Source organism: Myotis davidii, unplaced genomic scaffold, assembly GCF_000327345.1.
Source record: "Myotis davidii unplaced genomic scaffold, ASM32734v1 scaffold1525, whole genome shotgun sequence".
NCBI lineage: Eukaryota > Metazoa > Chordata > Mammalia > Chiroptera > Vespertilionidae > Myotis > Myotis davidii.
In genome coordinates this window covers 288,142-306,772 of record NW_006296279.1, presented here as the reverse complement: position 1 = coordinate 306,772, position 18,631 = coordinate 288,142, and the positions used below count along the sequence as shown (strand labels likewise).

General features: G+C 45.8%; 1 protein-coding gene across 1 annotated transcript in view; it reads right to left on the bottom strand.

The window, feature by feature from the left end:
* The window catches only part of HHAT (hedgehog acyltransferase), a 174,879-nt gene that overhangs the window by 25,389 nt on the left and 130,859 nt on the right, over positions 1-18,631 (bottom strand). Inside the window, exon 10 of the mRNA XM_015568817.1 lies at positions 17,126-17,270. Within this exon, the coding sequence (XP_015424303.1) occupies positions 17,126-17,270 (145 nt within the window). The remainder of the gene's footprint in view (positions 1-17,125; positions 17,271-18,631) is intronic.

Sequence of the window (18,631 nt, the reverse complement as noted above, 5' to 3'; positions counted from 1 at the left end):
CTCAGCATAGTATTGCATTGTGTAGATGTGCCAGAGTTTTTTAATCCACTCATCTACCAATCAGAAAGGATATATGCACCCCTATGTTCATAGCAGCACAATTAACCATAGCTAAGATTTGGAAACAGCCCAAGTGCCCATCAGCAGATGAGTAGATTAAAAAACTGTGGAACATCTACACAATGGAATACTATGCTGCTGTAAAAAAGAAGGAATTCTTACCATTTGCAACAGCATGGATGGAACTGGAGAGCATTATGCTGAGTGAAATAAGCCAGTCAATGAAAGAAAAATACCACATGATCTCACTTATTCATGGATAATTGAGACCATTATAAACTTTTGAACAATAATAGATACAGAGGCAGAGCTGCCTCAAACAGAGTGTCAAACTGCAGTGGGAAGGCCGGGGAGGGTTGGGGGGCGGAAGGTAGGGGGGTAAGAGATCAACCAAAGGACTTGTATGCATGCATATAAGCATAACCAATGGACATAAGACACTGGGGAATAGGGGAGGCTAGGGGACTGTCTAGGGCGGGGGGAAAAAATGGACACATATGTAATACCCTTTGTAATAAAAAAAAATTGTAAAAAATAAAAAAAAGGGATAGATCAATATTGAAGAAATGTCAAACCTCACCAAATATATAAGTATATTCAATGCAACTCTAATCAAATCTCAACCTATTTATTTATCTTGTAGAAATTGGCAAGATGTTTCTAAATTTTGTATGAAAAGCCAAGTAATCTTGGAGAATGAAGGTGGAGGAGTTATAGTACCAGCAACAACAATTATAAAATGGTCATGGGGATGTGAAGTACAGCACAGGGAATATAATCAATAATATTGTAATAACTCTGTATGTATGGTGGAGATAGGTACTAGAAATGTCAGGGGTGAAGTATGTGATTATCTAACCTCCATGCTGAACACCTGAAACTAATACAACATAATGTTAAGTGTAAACTGAAAAATAAAATTATAATTATAAAACTTCACTAATTAAGCAGAGTAGAAACAGACTCACAGGTACAGGGAGCATTTTGGTGGCTGCCAGATGGAAGTGGGGTGCAGAGATGGGTAACAAAGGTGAAGGGATTTAGAAGTACAAATTGGTCATTACAGAACTGTCATGGGGAAGTATAGTCAGTAATATAGGAAATATAGTCAGTAATATTGTACGGTATCAGATGGGTACTAGATATATTGGGGTAATCATGTCATAAGTAATATAAATGTCTAATTACTCGGTCGTACACCTGAAACTAAGAAAATATTGTATGTCAACTGTAATTGAAAAAGAAAAAAAACATTTTAAAAAGACAATACAATTTTGGCCCAAGAGACAAATACACCATTGGACATCTGATTTATGGCAAAGACTGCACCGCATATCAGTGGGGAAATGACAGTGTTTTCAATGAATGTTGCTAGGTCAATTAGATATTCACACAGACCCCCAAAATATTGATCCTTATCTCATCTCATGCACAGAAAATTAATTCCAAATGGAGTGTAGCTGTAAATGGGAAAGGTTAGAAAGTAAAGCTTCTAGAAAATGTAGAGTGATATCTTAATAACCTTAGGGTAAACATTTTTTTTTTATGTATAGGGCGTAATGTCACAGGAAGGCAATAGTATTCTGGCACCGTGAGGAGTAAGCCCAAGTTACTGTTGGATGTGTTGTACACAGAGAAGCCATTCTTCAGGTGCTCTGCTCTCTCCACACCCAAGGGTAAACATTTCTTAATGAGGACATAGAAAACATTAAAAATGAGGGAAAAGACTGATAAACAGGACTTACCGAAAATCAGAAACTGTTCATCAGAAAACATCTCTAAAAGGGTGAAATATGGAAGCCACAGAGTGGGAGAACATATTTGTAATATGTAAAATCAACAAGACTCCAGAATACATAAAGAATACTTATACATCAAGAAGAAAAAAGCAATTGACTCAATTTTTTAAATGGCCAAAAGACTTCTAGAGGCACTTCACAGGAGAGAATACACAGGTACAATACACATATGCAAAAACACTTAAATTTTAGTCATAATGAAAATCATAATGAGATACCATATACATATTCAAGCCAGAAGAGCTAAAATTAATAAGATGGATAATTCCATGTTTGAGGAGAGGATTCAGAACCACTGGAATCCTTTTTATACTGGTTAAAGAATAAATTGGTGCCATTACATTAGAAAATTGGTGGTATCTACTGAAATTAATCACACACATAACCTAAGACCACACCATTCCCTTCCTGAGTTCATACCCAAGTGTGTACATATGTTCACTAAAAGGCATGTACAAGACTTTTCAAAGAAGCACTATTTGTAACAGCCTCAATCTAAAAACAACCTAAAAAGTCCATCAACAGTTGAACAGATATATGCATCGTGGTATATTCATGTAATGAAATACTATACCGCAATAAAAATGAATAAACTATTGCTACACGTAATGATACTGATGAAACTCAAACATGACACTGAAAGAAGCAAGAAAGATGTAAAAAAAAATATAGTCATATCTGCTAATGTGATGTATGTGTTCCTAAAAATCACCACACAATGCAAAATCATACAATAAAAACCACAGGACTTAAGTGAAAAAAACAAGAATTAGAGGTATAATATCCAAAAATCTTGCCAGCAACACATTTTTTACAAAGATGGAAATCCAATAAGAGCAGTAGCATGGTCTGAGACATCTAAAATGGTTAAGAAATACATACTGAATAAATAGTACATTAGGTTACAAAGACCTGAGGTTTGCTTATGGAAGTGGGTGTCAGAAAGGTTGCAGCTTGCAAATTATTGTGAAGTGATGGAAGGAGCGCTATCTGAAATTGGGTGGAGAATTACAGCAGATCTGACAGTAACATCAGAAGTGGCTGAGTGTAACTCAGTGCGCTGGGTGAACTGAGGTGGCTGGCGGAGGTTTGAAGGGTGTGCAGGTGTGCGTGCTGTGCGTTCCTACTGGGCTCGGTGCAGCTGGGTACAGTTTTCTGCATTCACCTAGTGTTTTCTTGAAGACAAAATTGCAAATAAGCAAACACTAAATTGCATTATGCTTAAGTTGTTCCCTAATGTATCAGTCACGATGGAAATTTGCATTTTCAAACAAGCATTACAGCAGAACTGACAGAACCTTGTGATTCTATTTAAATGAATTCAAACACAGGCAAAAGTAATCTATGACATTAGATATCAAGATGCTGGTTACCCTATAGGGCAGAGGTTCTCAACCTGTGGGTTGCGACCCCTTTGGGGTGGAACGACCCTTTCACAAGGGTCGCCTAAGACCATCAGAAAACACATATATAATTACATATTGTTTTTGTGATTAATCACTATGCTTTAATTATGTTCAATGTGTAACAATGAAAATACATCCTGCATATTAGATATGTACATTATGATTCATAACAGTAGCAAAATTACAGTTATGAAGTAGCAACGAAAATAATTTTATGGTTGGGGGTCACCACAACATGAGGAACTGTATTAAAGGGTCGTGGCATTAGGAAGGTTAAGAACCACTGCTATAGGGGGTTGTGGCTAGAAGGCATAACAGGGAGAAACCTCTAGAGTGCTGGGTAGTGGCTAAACAGGTATGTTTGGTTTGTGAAAATGCATCATGCCACACACTTTACATCTGTGCACTTTAATCTGTACGTTATATTTTTAAATAAAATACTCTCTTTGAGGAAGGCTTCCTGGGATGGAATGAGATAGGAGGAAAAGTAAACTGATAGAAGAAAGGGCAGTAAATGGATGGATGGGTGGATGGATGGATAAATGGACAGATGGATTGAGTAACAAATAGAATAACAATGGCAGACCCCAAACTAATTTTCAACAGATTTGTTGAGACAGAATTAAAACACCATACGATTAACCCATGTGAAGTATACAATTCAATGGCTTTTAATAGACTTACAGAGTTGTGCCACCATCACAACAATCAATTTTAAAACATCTTATAATCCCCTCCCAAAAAAGAAATCCCAAGCTTAATAGCCATTGCCCTCTAAACTCCCATTCCTTCCAGCCCTAAACAACCACTAATATACTTTTATCTTCATGGATTTGCCTATTCTGGACATTTCATAGAAATGAAGTTACACAATATGGTATGTGGTCCTTTGTGACTGGCTTCTCTCACTCACACTAATGTTGTCAACGTTCCCTATGTGATAGCATGTATCAGTACATCATTGCTCTTTATTACTGAATAATATTCCATTGTGTAGATATTCCACACCTTCTTATCTATTCACCAACTGATAAGACATATAGGCTGTTCCCACTTTTTTAACTATTATGAATAATGCTACTATGAACATTTGTATACAAGTTATTTATACTTAGGAGTGGAATTGCTAGGTCATACAATAACTCTATGCTTAACTTTTTGAAGAACTGCCAGACTATATTCCCAAGTTCTGTTTTCTATTTTGTATTTCCACAGGCAGTGAATGAGGGTTCAGATTTTCCACATCCTCACCAACACTTATTTTCCATTTTGAGCTTGTTATGATAGAAACACTAGAGGCCTGGTGCACAAAATTCATGCACGGGTAGGGTCTCTAGGCCTGGCCGGCAATTAGGGCTGATCAGGACCTTCCTTCCCAGCCTTCCTTCATTCCGTGCCACCCCCTGGCGGTCAGCACATGTCATAGCAAGCTATCGAACTCCTGGTGGAACTCCTGAGGGGACACTTTGCATATTAGCCTTTTATATGTATAGATTAGTGTTTGTGAAGTGATATCTCATTGTGGTTTTGATTTGCATTTTCTGGATACCTAATGATAAATGTTGACTATCTCTTTCATGTGTTTATTGGTCATTTGTATATCCTCTTTGGGTAAATCCCTATTCAGATCCTTTGCCCATTTTAAATAGAGTTATGTGTCATTTTATTATTGAGTTATAATAACTACATAGTCTAGATAAAAATTCCTTATCAGATCATGGTTTGCAAAGTTTTCTCCCATTCTAGTTACATTTTCACTTTTCTTTGAATTAAAAATAAGTTTTTCTTTTAATAAACTTTTAATTTTGGAATGACATCATATTTACAGAAAAGTTGCAAAGATAATACAGAGAGTTCCCATATACCCCTCACGCAGTTTCTTTTAACAGCACATTTGTCAAAATAAAGAAACCAACATTGGTCCATTGTTATTAACTAAACTTCCTACTTTATTCTGATTTCACAGATTGTTCTTTTCCTTTTTTAAAATATATTTTTATTGATTTCAGAGAGGAATGGAGATGGAGAGATAGAAACATCAATGATGCAATGATAAGAGAGAATCCTTGAATCATTGATCGACTGCCTCCTGCAAACCCCTTACTGGGGATCGAGCCCACAACCTGGGCATGTGCCCTTGGCTAGAATTGAACCTGGGACCCTTCAGTCAGCAGGCTGACGCTCTACCCACTGAGCCAAACCAGCTAGGGTGCCCGCCAGTTTTCCTAATAATGTCCCTTTTTCTGTTCCAGATTCCAATCTGACATTCCAACTTGTATATTATAGCTTTTAATAAACTTACAGAGTTGTGCCACCATAATTTTTATTTTCTTAGCATTCACTTCTCTTTTTTAAAATATATTTTTATTGATTTCAGAGAAGAAGGAAGAGGGAGAGACAGAAACATCAGTGATGAGAGAGAATCACTGACCGCTGCCTCATGCATGCCCCCTACTGGGGATTGAGCCCGGAACCTGTGCATGTGCCCTGACCGAGAACTGAACCATGACTTTCTGGTTCACAGGTCGACGCTCCACCACTGAGCCACACTGGCCAGGCTACCATTCACTACTTTATCCTTTAAGCACTGCAGCACATTTACCATGTTTGCTTATGACTGCATCACAAACACCCAGTATGACCACGGAGGCCTTCTCCTTTAAGCCATTTTGCCCGTAAAAATAAAATCTTAGCCTCAATTGGCTCACCTGACCACTGTGCCTCTTCCCCCGAATCATTTAGGTTGGGATGCTTCCCAGATTTCTTATTTCCTTACTGTGTACTTTTGCTTCTTTTATTCGAGTTCTGGCTAATGGTAGCGATTTTTTATAGCAATGCAAAAGGTATGATCTGACCCTCCAGCCATTTTGTGGGGCAGCCACAGCACATAATGAGAAAAGTAATCAAGAGGCAAGCTTCAAATATGAGAAAATGAGTGGCAGGTGACTGTTGGACACAAACGGAATGTTAAAATAGGACCAGAAACAATTTCATGTTAAAACCTGCCTGGTTTCTTCTAATTCAGTCAAAAACAAAACAAAAAACAACTTTCTGAGAAAAGGCCTGGCTCCCAAGACAGGCCTGTGTGACCACCGTTTGGCTGTCTGTCATTTGAAGGTCATCAAATAGCGGCACCCGTTATGCTGTCTGGCATCGTTTAGACTTTGCATGATTGACACCCCTCAGAATGCAAACGATACACTCCTGCATATTACAGCAAGGGTGCTCACCGGGCAAACCAGAGACGTCTTTCCGAGGCTCTCTGCACAGTGTTCCAGTCCCTGGCTGAGCCCTCGGCTACCTGTTCCCTTTATCCCCCTAAAGCCACAGGTCACTCGCTGTGGTACATACCCTTAGCCCCTGGAAGACTTGTAAGGATCACCACCATCTTTTAAAACAAAAATGTCAGATTTCCCTTTCATTTCACTAATAGCAGGTGGGTCTTATTAGTCTTTTTCCCCTCGAGGTCACATGAAAATGCCACTAGAGAAATAAAGCAAAGTCCTGAGATCTGCTGCCTAGAGACCTACATGGGGCTAAAACAGGGGTGGGCAAACTTTCTGACTCGAGGGCCACAATGGTTTTTGTTTTTGTTTTTGTTTTTTTTTATTGCTTAAAGTAATACAAAGGGTATTACATATGTGTCCATTTTTCCCCCCCCGGCCCTTGACAGTCCCCTAGCCTCCCCTATCCCCCAGTTTCTTACACAATGGGTTCTTAAACTGGACTGGAGGCTGGAACAAAAGCATGGATGGAGTGTTTGTGTGAACTAATATAAATTCAAAGTAAACATCATTACATAAAAGGGTACAGTCTTTTTTTTTTTAGTTTTATTCATTTCAAACGGGCCGGATCCGGCCTGCGGGCCGTAGTTTGCCCACGGCTGGCCTAAAATTAGCAGCTGCCTGCTTCTCTGGGCCAGAGCCGCCTGCCGCTGGAGCGTGACCATCCCCAGAGGAGGGCAGAGGGGATCAGAGCGACGCCGTGGGCATGGCGCTCACCTGGCCCCCGAGACCGGCTTCGAGCCTCGGCAGCTGGATGCTGGGCAGCCCCCCAAGTGGAGGATCAGCCCCGCCTGACAGGGTGACACACTTCCCGACCAGCGAGTTCTGTCTGCTGCTCTCTGTATCATCAGATCATGGGTTGAGGAGGGCACACGAGGGAAAGGTGAATATTAAGGCAGGTGGTCGCTGGAACTTTGGCTTTGTTTTAAAATCCGCTCATTAGCGCCTCCTTGGATGGTCACTGTGGGTCCCTGCTTCTGCCCGCCCGTCTTCACTGACCACACTGCACACACTGAACTGGATCACCCAAGAAAGACAAGACGCGCCAGCAACTAGCAGGTCTGTCACCTTCACGGGCCCTCACCGGCCTCTGGCTCCGAATACCCTGCTCCGAGGACTAGTCACCCTGGGGCATTGTCCTGGCGGGCGTGTGACTGTCCCCACCCTCAGTGCACGCTGTTGGGATGGTTGTCCTATGGTCCATGGCTGGACAGTCAAGTCCAGCTCAGGTGCAGACTTCAGCGCTTGAAAAGGGAGCTGACCTGGACTCCTGTCTGCCCCGCCAGGCCATCTCAGCACCCTGTCCCACCTTCCCACACCACACACCCTGTAGGACAGTGATGGTGAACCTTTTGAGCTCGGTGTGTCAGCATTTTGAAAAACCCTAACTTAACTCTGGTGCCGTGTCACATATAGAAATTTTTTGATATTTGCAACCATAGTAAAACACTTATATTTTTGATATTTATTTTATATATTTAAATGCCATTTAACAAAGGAAAATCAACCAAAAAAAAATGAGTTTGCGTGTCACCTCTGACACGCGTGTCAAAAGTTCGCCATCATTGCTGTAGGAGCTTCCTAGGACGGTCAATACTAAGCTCTCCCAAGAACAGCAAAAACAACAGGCATTTATTTCTCAGCTCCTGAGGCTGGAAAGCTGGGTCCAGGTGCCGGCAGGCCCTGCTCCCTCCAAAGCCTCTAAGCAGGTTCCTCCGCTGCTACTACCAGGCTCGGGTGGCCCCAGGCCTCTGTCGCCACCCCCTGTGGCTTCACATCTTCCCTCTGTACACATCTGTCTGTGTCCAGATTTCCTCTTTTTTTATAAAGACACCCATCATTTGGATTAGGGAACACCCTGATGACCTCAATTTAACTTTATTCCCTCTACATAAAGACCCCATTTCCAAATAGGCTCACATTTTGAGAATGTGGGGTTAGGTCACTGTATTTTGGGAGAACACAATTCAATCCATAGCACCCACTTTGCCATACTCCCTTCGGAGGTTCTCCTTGCAAAGACTACTCCACAGCAGCGGGTAAGGTGACCAGGGCAGCAGCTGGCAGGTGCAGGAGTCACAAGCCAGTGCAGAGAAAAATGGTCTCACTGAGGCGCCCATGCCTGCGACGCAAAGCTTTGACCCCCTCGGACAATCCTGGGTGGTACTAAATAGGTGCTCACCAAACAGCATTTGTTTATCTCTGCCTTTATTTCAAGGCAATGGAAGGTTTTTCTCCGTGGTTTTGAATCTCCTTTACTGAATAGTCATGGAAATGCTTGCCGGCCCTAATTACACTCAAGAGAGGTGGCCAGCTGCTAGATAAAATTCCTGAGGCAAAGGACAGTCCCCCTGGAATCCACGCTCTGATCTTTACCACAAAGAACTACAGCCACCTAAGCTGCAGCCTTAGTTTCCAGCACTGAGCAATGTGATGCATTGTAATCACAGGCCGCCAGCTCTCCCATCAGCCACCCTGAGACCACGTGGTTTCCCTGGTAATGCAGCTATCATGTCCCAACAAATGGATCGCCTTCCACTGCTCTCTTGGTCTGAGTCAGAAACAAGGCTTTTGAGCAAGCTAATGCAATGTGGGAGCAAGCCCGAAAGCAGGACCTCCAGTCCCTTCCCAAGAGAGGAGGCTCAGAATAAAAATAACTGTAGGGTACAGACTAGCCAGTGGCCAATCCAGCCAGCAGCCTCAGGATGGCCTGTCAGAACCTGGAAGGTCTGCTTCCTGTCACCGCCCAACCCCCTACGTGGACAATAAACAAAGAGGAAGACACCATTGCCAGCTTCCGAAGATGTTTTCTGTACCAATATCCTGGAACAAAGGCAGCGAGAGTCTCTGCTCAAAAGACATACAGAAACACGGGGGAGCCCCGGAGAATTGTCTCCCAGCATAAACTTAGGGGGGGAAAGTCTTATAACAAGAAACACACACAGAATCTAGGGGCTTAAAATATATGGGTTGTCTCCAAACATTGTCTTGAAAATACAGTGTCCACCAGGCAGCTCTGCTCCCCTGGGAGTTGGCGTCCCTCTCTACGTGGCTCTCCACGCTGGTGGCAAGCGGGCGGCCAGCAGCTCCAGCCCAGTGTGCTGATGCCTCTGCAACAACCAAGGAAGGAGAACTTCTCCTTCCTGACGTTCCAACAAAGACCCTGGAATTGCAGCGCATGCGCAGACAGACTACACTGGTCCCGGTCACACGTCGACCCTTCATCTTATATGTCAGTGTGACCCACCAGAATGACACAGATTCAGAGTGGAGTGGGAGAGGTTTATCCCCAGAGGATGGGGACACATCCTGAGCGAGGAAAACCGCAGCCTCCCCCTATACTTCTCCCTACCCTCATGATAGCCAATACCACATTTCTTCTGTGAAATCCACATATTATTTCTTTTTACAAGCAGATTCTCGCTTTAGTAAGGCTAGTGGCATATCCAAATTGCTCTTTTATCATCAAATCTCCTGAGAAAGAAGCTATTCAAGGGATGCCACAGAAGGGATGTTCTGTGAGAAACAGGAGGAGTCGGACAGCAGGGGAAATGGTGGCAGGAGCAGAGGGACAGGGAGAAATAATTTAAAGGTGCCCACTGCAGGCTTTGAGGAGGAAGAGGTGAGTGAGCCTCTGGCTTCTGGAAAAGCCGAGGAAACAGATTCTCCCCGAGAGTCCCCAGGAGGAACCGTCTTGCCAACGCCCTGTCTTTAGCTCAACACTTTTTAAACGTCCAGAAGTGACTCGATTGCAGATTTCGAGCTTCCAGAAGAGTAAGAGACAAATCTGTGCTTTCAAGCCATCACGTTTGTGATCATTTGTTACAGCGGCCACAGGAAAGGACTTCGCGTGGCCACATAAAGCCAGTGGGCCTGCTGCACAAAAGAATTTGCCCCAGAGCTCAGACCCGATAGTGACGACTCGCTAGATTTTCCCTCTGTTACAAAAACGTTACTAAATTCCACATTAAATAGTCTTAATTCTTTACACGTTTTTAAAATGTTCAGTAATGATTTGAGGAGACAGTCTGGTAGAAAGGGCGTCCGATAAACACTTCAGACTGCCAGGCACTCACTCCCCTTGAATACTTGCTGGCATGTACTGGCACGGCTGGTGCTGAACTAATCTGCACCCATTGGTGGAAACTATAGGAATTGCTGCACGCAGTCACGCAGATTAATAATATAACTAACTTCCAGGATGCGTGCTCACTTCAGAAACTACGCATGCACCACCATCCCAAGTGACTTCCTGTCTGGTACAGGTTGGGAGTTCCTCTGCAGGTACCTTTTGTATACGGAATATTTATCACGTGGTCAGCAGCTTTGTTATATAGATAGCTCAGTTAGAGAATAAAGGGGACTTACTCAAATTTTAAAAATTGTTTTGGTGTTATTTCCATTTCTATCGCCATATTTGTAATATACTTTCCCCCAGTTTTATTGCGATATAATGGACACTTAACACTGTATTGGTTTAAGGCAGGGGTGGGCAAACTTTTTGACTCAAGGGCCACAATGGATTCTTAAATTGGACTGGAGGGCCGGAACAAAAGCATGAATGGAGTGTTTGTGTGAACTAATATAAATTCAAAGTAAACATCATTACATAAAAGGGTACGGTCTTTTTTTTTTTTTTAGTTTTATTCATTTCAAATGGGCCAGATCCGGCCCGCGGGCTGTAGTTTGCCCACGGCTGGTTTAAGGTGTACAACATAATCATTTTATTATACTTTTGAATATCACTCTGCATATACATGATTGGGGGCAGGTAGATGAGGGGCCAATGAGAGGTAGAGACTTCAAATATTATCAGGTATATGCTAATATATCAGTAAAGATCACATTATTTTATTTTTACTTGGTTAACTGTGTCTAAGCTATACCAGTCTTTCCTTGATATTCTACTTAAAGACACTTGAAAGGTTCCCATGTCCCCGGTTAAATGAATTCACGAAAGCTCCTAGTTAGCAGGAAAAGGTTTCACACAACCTCACTGAAAGGGTTTAAATCCACCGATTCCAACTCCCTCCCAGACCCCCCAGAAGTTCTCTCAGGTGCCACACAACCTCAGGCACACCAACCCCCGCTCAATACCCCCCATGCCTAGTGACTTGGCCAGAAGTACTTTTGGGAAAACTGATGCCCGAGACATCTGGGTGCCCACCTGGCACAGAGTAAAGAAGGAACCAAGGTTTCAGAAAGGCCTGCAATTCAGATTCCAGGAATGGCCGTAAATGGGCCCAGGTGTAACCACAGACAAACCGCTTATCCTGCATCAACCTCACCACCAGCACAATGGTGGGCAGCTCCTGCTCCTCAAGCTGTCCTGGAACTCACAGAGGCTCCATGGCGGCTGGAGCTGAATCTCCCAAGGCCGGGTGAGCTGCAGGTGAAGGTCAGGGCTAGTGAAGAGCCACGCAAACTCCAGGTGAAGGTCAGGGCTTGGAAGACGGCGAGACAAGGTAATCACAAAGGAGGGCCCCCTAGACATCGACATCTGCCCTCCGTCTCCTCTCATCAAAATGAAATTTTAGTCCCAAGAATTTAACGAGATATGAGGGAAGGAGTTTCTATTTAACCACGGTCTTCCAAACCCTCCAGGGCAGTGCCCAGCTCAGCTTTAAATGAAATGCCTGCCCAGAGCCATCTGAGTCAGGAGACGAATAAATGGCCCGGACAGGCTGGAATCAGGGAGAAAATAGATTTTCCCTTCTCCCAGCCAGTGATGACAAGCAGACAGGGGAGTGCAGGGGTTCCGACCTGTGTGAGGAAGGACGAGACCCTCTCTCACTGCGATCTGGAGGGGAAAGGACCAAGTTCCTCTCGCCTGGACATGGGGCCACTTTGGGAGCTAAGTGTTGAGATGGAGTTTTCCAAATTAGAAAAGGCAACAGGAGGGAAAACAGTGCGTGTGTGTGTGTGTGTGTGTGTGTGTGTGTGTGTGAGAGAGAGAGAGAGAGAGAGAGAGAGAGAGAGAGAGAGAGAGAGAAAGGAGAGAGGATGTGAGTGTGATGAGAAGGCAAGATGGAGGTTTGGTGGATACACATCTCTACCAAGCTCCCATTCCTGCAAAACACAGATGCAGATTCCAGTGCCCCACCTCCCAGGAAATGACTGGGTCACCTTTTTACAAAACCCAGGGGCTGAAGGGCACCGCTGATTTATGGAGACTGGTCCTGCATATTTGAAGTTATAACACAGAGATACTTTTGAGTTACAGGGCAGTCGTCGGCTGCTTGTCTAAAAATCACCTTAGACTTCAATGTCAAGGATTTAAGGCAGACATGAGAAAGCTCCTTCCATCAACAAGCGCTTCTGAGAGCCAGAGTTATGTAAGAAGCAACCTGCATTTGCCTCTGCAGAGCATGACACAGCAGATCCCCAGCCACATCCTTCCCAGACCCCTGGACCAGCGAGGCTCCTTCTACACACACACACACACACACACACACTCCTCACAAGCACGCTTGCGTTTAAACACTCACATTCCTCAAGCTACTTGAAGTAAACTTCAATCATAAAAGAACGGCAAAGACAGATTATTTTTCCTCAACTGCATTAATTGAATAATACATCTCCAACCTCTGCAGCAGAGATAACACTCGATAAAAATGGTTTGTGTGTGGGCAATAGTGTGGTGAAGGCCTGGGGCAGCTAGGGGCTGGGTGGAGGGGGGCAAATAGGAGGTAGGGAACATCTGTCTACAATAAAATATATATATATACTTTTAAAAGTATATCTTAAATAGAATTCCCTTACCCTTTAGGCTCTCCCCTGGAGATTTTCCCTCAGCATTATTCACCTTGACGTCACTTATTCATGTAATTTCTCTGCCCCCCCCTATTGGAATATAACTTCTACAATTGCAAAAAGAAATGGTTTGTGTGTGACACGTATACTAGAGGTCAGCGTGTCCACCCCTTGGCTGCACCGTCCACAGTCCTGGACAGCAGGGCTGTATCACAGCACACAGGGAAGGCTCTGACTTTACAGCCTCATATCACAGCCCGCTGAGACCAGGAGAGGTTTTTACATAAGCTACTAAAATAAGCTTTTTAGCTTAAAGCAAACAAATCCGAGTCTAAATTCAGTGAACTGGAGGCAAGAGAGTGCTGACCTTAAGAAAACTCCGCCGGGCCAATCACGAGAACCTTCTAGGGACGTCAGCAGTGCTGGGAAAGACTCTCTAGATTCTAGAAGTAGCGAGGCTGTGCCTTCCATCTCCTCATTGAGCCCTAACCTCCTGACACCTCACCGCCCCTTCCTGCTGCTCCAGGACCCACAGGTGAGACCTGTGAGAGGAACCAAGTGCTGCCAGCTCCTCCCTGTGCCTGCGGCAGGTCCCGCCCAGCAAGGCACAGAGGGACATGGTGGTTACCCCCAAGGAAGGGCCACCTCCCCTTTAAGCCTGGAAACCTAGATGCTGTGCTTGAAAGTTCTCCATCCCCCACGAACAGCCTTCCCCATCGCTTCATCACATTCCCTCAGTGGGTACACCTGGGTCCTAGAACAGGTGCTGCTCGGCAGCCTGAGGGAGGAGACCTGAGGCTACCAGCCTGTCGAACTCCCGGCTCACTCATCAGCAGCAACAGGTTCAGGTGGACAGTGCTGTGTCTGAAACTTTTGGGGCCAGAGGTTTCTCGGAATTCAGATTTTTGTTGTTTTTATTTTAGAAAGCTAATATACACCCCAGCAGGGTCTGAGGAAGCATCCAATGAACTCATTTATACACTTTCGTATCAAAGTCATGAATATTCATACTAGTCTTCTAGTTAGGAATAAAAAAATCCAGAAGTCTCAAGGGCAGAGGATTTGGCACCATCCTCCAGGAGATATAGAAACTCAGGGACAAAAAACAAAGACCAGACAAAATGGGGCAACTGCCCAGACCCCAGCAGACATCCCCTGACTCAGAAGGCCCGGGGCGGACCAGCTGAGCTGAAGAATCTCCCACACAGACGATGCCTTCTACGTTGAGCTGCCCTGGCCCCGGGCCCGAGAGAGAAATAAGTCCATAGAGTCCCCTATATTCAGAGAATCGGTCCCCAGACCCCGGCGACTGGCTGCAAGGAGGACACAACATACCCCAGGTGCAGACCCTGGTGGGCCCTGTTTCCAGAGCCCTGACCCCATGTGACCCATGTGAGAGGGCAAATCACACTTTGATCTTTCCGGCCTTGAGGAGCAGAGAGAACACTGAACTGCCTCTGGCCTTCTCTCTGCCCAGTTAAATGCCAGCACCCCACCTTCCCCCACACCCGTCCCACCGCCCTCCTGCTCCCTTGCTCTATGCTCCCTGACTGGCTGTGTCCACTCGCATGGCCTTACCTGCCACCTCCGGGCCCTTGGCCCCCACGTCGCAATCATTTAGCCCCGCCCGCCTCTGCACTCCCACTTACATTTCAGCGGCCTCCGGGGCACCTTTGCCCGCTGCTGCAGCTCCGACCCTTCCCGCTGCTCCACTGCCTGTGAATGCCCGCTTTCTTTCCCACAGCGGCCCCATGTGCACTTAAGTTGGTCAGAGACTGGCCCTGGCCAATGGGATGTGAGCACAAATGCCACTGGGCAACGTCACTTCCGGCGGCGGCAGCAGGGGGTATTTAGTGCCTGTGCACCACCCCCACGTCCCTTCCCCTCCGTGATGCCAGGGCAAGGCGGTGGAGAATCAAAAGAGAAACCTCCTAGGTCCTGGGGTCACTGTGAGAAGAATAACTTCTATGGGGAACAGTTACCGAGAGCTGGGAACTAGCTGACACAGCAGGGAGTGTTAAGGACCCCACACACCGGCCTTCTCCACCTGACGAGTTCCTGCTTATTGTGCTTTAAACTCCACGTCACGTGCCGCCTCCTCTGGGAAGTCCAACCTCCAGGGAAGGTCGGCCTCTCCTCCCTGACCTCATGTGTCTGGCAAGCAGGTACCTGAATCAATGGACACATTTCTGTTTGCAAGTTTGGGCCCCACATTTGCGGGTGCTTCTCCCACCCCCATAGTCTCGGTGCCTTGCAAGCTGCAAACACTCAATATGCTTGATTGACTGAAGCAAAACTCAGAGCCTTCTCGCTGACGGGGCCAGCAAACCACAAGTCAGCATTGTGCTAGGCACGGTGGTTGGTAGGAGGCAATATAAGGAAAACACTGTCACCGCCCCTAGCAGCATTTGTTAATCTTTAGGTCCTCTGCACCCATTATCTCCCATCTATTAACGGATGGCCTCCACTTGAAAAATACATCATCTTTCAGGAACGATCAGCTAAGACATTTCTCAGAAAGGAAGATAAAAGCAGGGCATTGTGGTGAGGAGATGAAAGCCGAACAGGGCCCTCTCTTGGCACCCATGAGCCTGGCTCAGCCACGCCTGCCACCGTGTGCAGGTGACAGCCTAGCCATGCAGAGTCACGTCCTCATGGCTTGGCAAAGCTTCCCAAACCAAAGGTGCAAAACCCCGCCACTGGTCAGGGAAACAGAACAGAGGGAAGGGGATGGAGGAATGTGTCCTGTGAGTAGCTCCCTTTCTCCCAATTCTCTAAAGGATATGCTGCAACGCTTAGTTCCAGCCTCAGGGAAATGGTGACCTTAATTAAATGATTAATTATTAATGCAATGTTTTCACAGTAATTCCCACAAACTAGCATTATACCTGCTGCAAGTGTGCCTTTACTGTGGACACTGAGAGGAGCCACTTCATGTGCGTGGGTCATGCGGTCAGCTGGCTGTGCTGGCATCCGGTGTGCAGACAAAAACATCCCCGACAGAGAGCTGTGGCGACCAGTGCCACACCCACAGCTGCAGGAGAGCAGGGGGCTCCTAGCACATAATCCTAGCAGGACTTGCAGAGCGGTAAGTGGAAGAAGTTTAGACTCTGCAGTATGCTGAAGGCTGGTATAGACAGACAGTAAGATTTTTTTTAAGTGAAAAAATTGAAGAGGTAACTGAACAGAATGGAATGGTAGAGTTTGGGATAGTCGGGACAGTACACTTTTTAAAAATATAATTTTATTGATTTCAGAGAGGAAGGGCGAGGGGTGAGAGAAACATCAATGATGAGAGAGAATCATTGATCAGCTGCCTCCTGCATGCCCCCTACTGGTGATGAAGCCTGCAACTCAGGCATGTGCCCTGACCAGGAATCGAACCATGACCTCCAGGTCCATAGGTCGATGGTCAACCACTGAACCACACCGGCAAGGCAGGACAGAACATTCTTTTCTTTTTCTTCCTTTTTTTAAAAATTTTATTTTATTGTTTTATTGCTTAAAGTATTACAAAGAGTATTACATATGTCTCCTTTTTTCCCTGCCCTTGACAATCCCCTGGCCTCCCCTAACCCCCATTGTCTTATGTCCATTGGTTATGCTTATATGCATGCAAACATGCAGGACAGAACATTCTGATGTTGAGTGTCACATGTCATACATAAGAAGTACCTCAAAACACAGGGCACTGTTCCTGGCTGGCATTTTTATAAGTCATATGCCATAAAGAGAACAGTGAATGCCCCACCCCATCTAAGATACCAAGTGCATATGTGGGAAGCAAGAAATTGACTGAAAACAGCATAGCCCGGCAACTTACCTTGTATGAAGATCCTATTCCAGTAGATCTTCCCAACTTGGTTGCCCCCAAGAAACACCAGGTTGGACAGGATGAGCATGGAGGTGGAGCACGAGGCTAGGGCAGCGTGGAAGCGACGGCGAGCCCGTGGGGAGAGGAACTGGACCTGTGGGGAAGGCAAGAGCACCTCATTGCACGGTGGAAAGTCTAAGACTGACACGGCATCCAGCCTTCCTCCATCAGCAGCCCAGGGTGCTGCCCCCAGAGCCTGGACTGTTACTTAAATTAAAATTATTATTTAAACAGGTCTCAAAACTTCTATTCCTGCAACATGCTCATTTTGGTCTAAAGAAAGAAGTGCCACACCCCCAAGTTGTTCCCTCCTCTGACCCAAATGAGCTTTCCCCGGACACGTGTAACACAAGTTCTGAAGCCAGTTAAGATTTAGCTGGAATGTCTCTACACATCTTCTGCATGTACATCTATAGGCCCAAGAACTGCTTAAGCTGTTCTCCATGGTAACCAGCACAACTCCATGTAATGAGGTCCAGGTCGGGGCGATCTTTCAGGCCCGTTTACTTGACCATGGGGAGCTACCCCATGGCTCTACCCACTATTAGGAGGAACCTTGTTAAGAGAGGAACCTTGTTAAGAGGGCGCAGGAGAGCAGCTCAATCGGACCTCTGGCTCGCCAATGGTGAGCTGGCAGCACCTGAAATACATGGAAGTGGAGAGATATTTTCCCTAATGGATGCTAGGGAATTCTGCTCATCCATCCGAAGTCTTCCCTGAACTTTTCCCTCCCCTTTTATTACCTTCGTGAGGATGTCATCAAGTCAACCAAGCCTTCCTACCTCAGCCCTGACGTTCTGGGGACCTCTCGAGTGCGGCCTCTGCCGTGGCTGCAGTGTGTGAGCCCCGTGAGCACATCGCAGGGGCTGTCCTTTGAGGTTGTGTATGTAGAATGAGGACCAGGTACAGTGCAACAGCCCGCCACACAGGGCCCCAGGGGTTCTGACAAATACTGCAGCCTAATCCAAAGACACAGGAAAGAAAGGAAGCGAAGTGTCCTCCCGAAACCTGCCCATCTCTGGGGTGGTCACTGCCTCCTGACTCCAGCTGTCTCCATTGCACCTGGAATTCTGAATCGGCCGGATTCCTGGCAGGCACAGAGGACTAAGCAGGTGGCTGACTGGCTTCGGGGGCCCCTGCTGTGCATCACCTGTGGCCACTGTGCAAACCTCAGCCAGGGTCCTCTGAAAACCCAGAGATGACTTCCTGACACCTCCCCTTTCCCTCCTGCAGTCCCAGCATCTGTTCTGCCTGCTCAGAGCTGCTACAATGCATCTCCCATCCATGGCTCTCTCCACCTGCATCACCTTGGAGCACGGCCATCCTGCCCCACCTGTGAGCGTGAGGCCTTCTCACGCGTGAACTGAGCAGTGGGCACTGACTGGGCCATCTGCCTGGACGTGATTGTTCTGGAAAGGTCTTCACTGAAGCTGATGTGTCCCTGGTTACGGGCCA